Source organism: Nannochloropsis gaditana (assembly GCF_000240725.1).
Source record: "Nannochloropsis gaditana CCMP526 unplaced genomic scaffold scaffold026, whole genome shotgun sequence".
Lineage (NCBI taxonomy): Eukaryota > Eustigmatophyceae > Eustigmatales > Monodopsidaceae > Microchloropsis > Microchloropsis gaditana.
This window is the reverse complement of record NW_005803927.1, coordinates 91,989-97,955: the sequence shown is the minus strand read 5'-3', so window position 1 is coordinate 97,955 and position 5,967 is coordinate 91,989. Positions and strand designations below refer to the sequence as shown.

Genomic DNA, 5,967 nt, shown 5'->3' with positions numbered 1-5,967 from the left:
TGCCGATGGTCTCCGGCTCCGCACCTGCCTCCGAGCCCAACTGCCCGAATGTGTTGCGGCCCCAGCCCCAGATCTCTCCATCGTGTGTCTTGACAAGTACATGCGACCAACCGCAGGCCACCTCTTCCACCCGCACTCCTTTTCCCTCCCTTCCAGCACCCTCGGGCCACTCCACTAGCTCAGGCAACCCGTCGTTTTGACTGCCCCGTCGCCCCAGCTGACCGTATTTATTCGCTCCCAAGGTCCAAACTCGTCCTCTATCGTCCAATACAACTGTGTGCTGCCACCCACACCAGACCTTGCGTACCTTCGCGCCATCCACGGGCGCCCAGCCTCTCACCGAGGCCGGCAAACAAGCCCCCGACCGGCCCACGCCCCAGGTGACCAAGCGCCCATCATCCCTCGTCACCCCGGCAGAATGCCGGACCCCCGCATCGCACCAACTGAATCGAATCGGGTCGCTACCTCCGTCCAAGGTCACTAATCCACCGCCCACTGCGCGGCACTGCTTGCGTTGCTCCATGACCACGCCTGTCGCCTCCCCGGCCGCATTGCCCCCCACTCCGTACAGCTTCCCCGTCTCCTTCTCCAACACCAAAGTGTGCGCGTGGCCCAAGGCGACCATGGCCACTCGGCGAGGGAAGACGTGGACTCGGTGCGTGCCGTCCAGAGTCGCGTACTTGCTCCCTCCTACCTGCCCAGCCTCATTCCACCCCCACAGGTACAGCCGGTCCTCGCCTGTCACAATTGCACTGTGCCCCCCGCCGGCCGCGAGCTGTCGGACCAGGAGGCGGTGTTCGTCTGCGGCCTGGGCGCGCGAACCACTCTGAAGCGAGACCGTGGTGGCGACATCCACCTCCACGACCGTTGGTTGCGGCAACGGCCATTCGTCGTCCTTGTCGGTCTTGACGCCCATATCCAGGTCAAATGCTCCATCACCCACCGCCTCCACCCTCTTGCCCAGCTGTCCGTGTTGATTTGAACCCCACGCGTGCAGTCTCAAGCGCTGCCAAACGGCCCATATCCCCTCGGCCCCTCCGCGGGCCTGGGTCCCCGACACCACCACCAGGTCGCGCCGAAAGCGTGCATCCAGACTCCCCCGGCGGTCCAAGCCTCTCTCCAAGACTTCCTCGACACGCGTGGTCAGAGCGAAGGTCTCTGGGCACTCGGCCCCCGCACGACGCAGGTAAGCCTCAATCTTAAACAAGTACTCTCGATTTTCCCCCGACGGCCCTCGGGACCAGGCCACGATATGGGCTGCCTCTTCTAGCGTACTGGGATAGTGGAAGTTTGGGTTGTCTGCATTGGCAGTGTAAAGCAGTGCCCTAATCACCTCTTGTCTGCCGCTCTTATCCGTGCCCCCGGTTGAAGATGTCGTGGGCTTGACCTCCACAACGGCCCGAGTATAGCCACCCTTTTCCCTGAAATCCAGCTCATCCAGCACGCGCGCGACGTTTTCGTCGGGGATTCGGTACGCCACTCCATGCACGCGTGATGGCGGATCCGTCGCCTCCCGCATGCCCATTGTCTCCAGCTCGGAGTCGCTTAGTACCGTCACCACAAGACCGGGCATGTGCGGTTCCCCCCTGTGGTCGCAGCTTCGTTGCGCCCACACTCGCTTCCAACCCTTCACAACGCCGTCGACTCTCTCGCAACTCGCAAACGATTCCTGAGGACGGAACATGAGTGATCCGTAGCCAAAAATGTACAAAGGAGATGGCACATCGTTGGCCTCGTCTGCGAGGGCCCGGGAGCCGACCCAAACGCCTTGCACGGCATCCCACTTGCGCTCCGTACCTGTCGTTGAGGATGAAACCTCACTGAGCATATTTGTTATGCTTGTTTTAGCTGCTGGAGGTGGGTTACGTCCAAGTGACCAGGGGCCCAAAAAGGTAGCTGAGGGTTTAGCGGAGCCGCTTGTCGAGCGCAGTAATATGAGGAGGTATGCCAACAGGAATGGAATAGATCTCCATATAAGACAGAAAAAGCGTATGGTAATAATGTTTTCCTGCGTTTTGCATTATAAAGTTGCATTAAGGTCGTCAAGAAATGGTCTTTTCAAAAGAATTATCGCTCGTGTAGGGAGATGAGTGGGAGATGAAGTCATGCGAGGCACATATGTCTGACCAGAGCTCATGACCCCCTAATATAGACGAATGGACAAAGTAGGCGATGTTTTGGTACTTCTGAGTCACGGCCTTTGCATTGGGTGGAGAAACATTAAGAATCATTACTATGACCGGCTAAATTCCTCGCACACGTATGCCTTTTGGCCGCGTCGGGGGGAGTGAAGACGCATACGTGTCGTAACTGGAGCGGGGTTGTGTGAAAGTGAAATCGATGGTGGCGCCATCTTTGACAATCGCGGCCGAAAAGGGAAACTGAAAGAAGCGATATTTACATATCAAAAAGATACCCTAAGGCTACCTCAAAGCATGGAAGGCAGAAATACGAGTCGAGACCAGGAAATTGGTCCTTACGGCTGAGACGCAGTCCCCTCAAGCACACCTCTTTAAAAGTTAAAAATGACTGAAAAAAACACCGAGGGCCTCATTATTTTTGGGATTTCTTTTCACTCGTTTCGGCAAGCAGGCTTTCCGTACAGCTTTTTCCACCTCTCTTGCTCCCTTTACCACCCTTTACCCCTCCCTCCCCGGTCCTTTTCGGCTTGGAGGCCGCCATTCGCGCCACTTTGCTTAGTCGGGGAAAATACAGGTCTGTCCTTAACAGCCACTTCACCCCCCCCTAACACCCGTGTCCCCTCGTGAAGACAATCATGCAGCTGCCAGTGCAAGCACACCAGGCCGGTCCGTGGCTCCACGTCGAGTGCCGCATGTCGATGGTGATGGAACCGCGTCGCCCCCCCTTTGAGGGGCCCTAGCTTCGGATCCAGGGGGCAATCATCATCTACACCGGTCAAATAGATGAGCATGGTGAACTCGCTCTCCATCTGCCCGTCGCCGCTCAGCTGTGTCTCATCGATGTGAGGCCCAAACCAGGCATCTTACACAGGTATGTAGAAAAATTGCGTCAGTAGCGAGGAAAAGTGAAGCATGACGTGACAGCCACCTGAAGAGCCAGCCAGAGGGACGCGACGGGGTCATGCTGGTGGCAAAAGGTCGAGAAGCTCGTACACATCCTCTTCCTCGATGCGCCTTGAGAGGACTCCCCTCCTCTCATTCCTGCCTTTACTTTCCCACCCCTTACCTTTTCGGTACCGGTAGAAACGAAAATGGGGGGAGAGGCCACAGGGCTGGGCCCCGTCCTCAACACGCACGATCGTGTGCAAGGCAGGGCTCAGGAAGTCGAAGAGCTCCGCTGCAAAGGCAGCATCATGCACCGAAAGACGGTCATTGTTTCGAAAAGCATGTCCTTTGAGCGGAGGTAGGTTCCGAGGGTTGGTGGGAGTCATGCCCCGGGCCTCTGCGGCCTCCACCATACGGCGGCACTGCGCAGTGGTGAAGACATCGGAGATTGTCAAGAGCCCCGGGCCCAGTTCTTGAACTTCAAAAGATGGAGGAGGACGATGATGCTTCGCGCGGGCACTCGATGAGGCGGAGGGGCGCTTGTGTTGTGCTTCGGACACAGCCCTTTGCAAAGAGGGCCAGCCGTTAAAAGGGGAAGGCAGGGCCGACGCGGACGAGGAGGACGATGCAGGAGCAGAGGACATGAGGATGGACGTACAATCCCTCGCTGGGCACTCCCTATATGGCTGCAAAGAGCCAAAGTGTTCTTGATATAAGAAGAAATGCGAGCCCAAGTGAATAGAAGAAGGCAATGGCGTATCGCCGGATGCTTCAAGCGCGTGCTCCCAGAGGTACTTGCGCCATCACATCGGCGCATCTGGACAGCCTTGAGACTCACACAAATATCAGCCAATGTTAAACCACGTATCGATATTTTTCTCTTTATGCCACAGGGATCATTTGCTCGGAATGGTAGACGAGTAAATGATGGCTTCCACGACGAGCGGCGCCCTACTAGCGACCTATCCAACGCCTCGATTGCTCCGACCATCCAAAGTACAAATTACCACGTTGCAGACACCTATCAGTAGGCAAACAGAAGAATTCAATGGCGACGAGAATGAGTAAGTTTGGGATCGGGCTGCGAGACCAATAAATGTATCTTTTAAGGAATGTATCCGAGTTTGGTGGTCGGGAGGTCAGTGAAGTCCAAACTCAACGACGCTCGCCACGTCCGTTCCGACGCAAAACCCGTCTAGGTACGTCCTTCATTGTGTACACACTGTTGACGGTAGTACTTTGGCTGCTGCGCTGTCAAACTATCAAATCAAAATCTACGATCGTTACACGCTCGAGCCTAAATCCTCCTCTGCCCTGGAAGGGCACTTGGGTCCTCTGACCGGCCTTTGTCCCTCGCCGGATCATCCGTCCCTTCTCGCTTCCTCTTCTGAGGATAAAACTGTGCGCTTGTGGGATCTACGGGTGCAATCTGGCTGTGTGAGTGTGATTCAGCAAGTCGACGAAGCCCTCAGCTGCGCCTTTGGAAAAGGGTCGGGCTTGTTGGCCGTGGGGGTGGGATGCCATGTGGATTTTTTCGATGCTCGTCAAACGAAGCAGGAATCTAGAGGAGCAAGTGGAGGAGCACAAGGAGGTAGCAGAGGAAGTGGAGAGAGGCTGGGGCGATACGCGGACGTCCACACGGACATGGTGACGAAGGTGGTCTTCCACCCCTCACAAACCACGACATTGGCGTCAGCCTCAGAGGACGGGCTGGTATGTTTGTATGATACAGGAGTGAGTCAGGCCGATGAGGCGCTGGCCTGCATCTTGAACGCGGAGAGCCCTGTCAGGGACATGACTTTCTTCGGGGCCAAAGGAGACGGGTTGGCGCTCTTGACAGGCAGCGAGGGGACAAGTGTGTGGCACTGGCCCTCAGCTTTAAGGGCGTTAGATGTGGAAGATTTACGACAAAGTGCTGGAAGTTTTAATCGAGAAAAGGCATTGTTCTCGATCCAGTACCATTATGACCAGGGAACGGACCGTCTCAGGCTGGCCTTGAGTGATGTGGAGGGATCCGTCACTGTCGTGGAGGTACAGCCTGGGGGAGAGATGCACCCTCTTCTCCGGCTTGAAAGCGGACATAAGTGCTTGGTGCGTGCTGTTGATTCTCACAACGGCACCTGGGTTACGGGAGGGGAGGACGCGCGTCTCTGTCTGTGGAATGAGAAGGAACAGGAGGGGCAGGTCAACCAAAGCACCGCATTCGACCGCAAGCAAAAGAAAGGCAAAAAATTTGCCCCTCATTTCCAGCCATATTGAGCCAAGAGAAGGGACAATCTCAGAAAGCATACAATACACACGAATCAAAAGGCTTTCTTCCCAAGTTGTAGCAGCTCCTTCGAGGGAGGGGATCGGATCGATCGATCCGATACACCGCTGATAGCTATCCTTGGAGCGTATGCACCTTTGCCAGACTTTTGGGCGTCTCTATTGCTCTTGTACAACGCATTCGTTATAAGTGGTTTCTATGAATAGGGCTTTAAATTTATCATTGTGCACAATTGTCCCACTTGCAAGGCCTTGTTTTTCGGGGCGGTTGCAGTCCAAAGAGAAGGGCAACGTCTTGAAGCGCTTTCTGTTCATTGTTCTTATTGGACTTTCCCGATAACTACAGCAGGGGGTTGTATCCCGGTTACGGGCATTACAGAAGAAAACCGGCATTAGATGTCTGTTCCGAATGATGAGGAAATTATGCCACGCGCAGATGAACCCTCGACGTTGACGAGAAGTCCACCCTCTCAAACGAGTCAGGCCGCCCATGCTTCATTGAGACCAATTCAAAGCCAGTTTTCGGGTGCCACGCCTGTCTGGAGAAAGCAGCGATCCCTGTTGATACTTGGAGCATGGATGGCTTTTGCTGGTTTGGTCATCCTGGGACTGGTGCTCACGATATCACACAATGAAAGCCGGCGTCAACGCCTCCTGGAGAGAGGGAGTCTCC

General features: G+C 55.6%; 1 protein-coding gene across 1 annotated transcript; it reads left to right on the top strand.

Annotated features, from left to right (window-relative positions):
* Positions 1–4,306: 4,306 nt before the first annotated feature.
* NGA_2031210 (wd40 repeat-containing protein) lies at positions 4,307–5,514 on the top strand (the record flags this gene model as incomplete). The annotated part of the gene is made up of 1 exon (XM_005856174.1): positions 4,307–5,514. A coding segment is annotated over one exon (979 nt), but the record flags the coding sequence as incomplete, so codon positions are not given.
* Between the last annotated feature and the right edge of the window lie 453 nt (positions 5,515–5,967).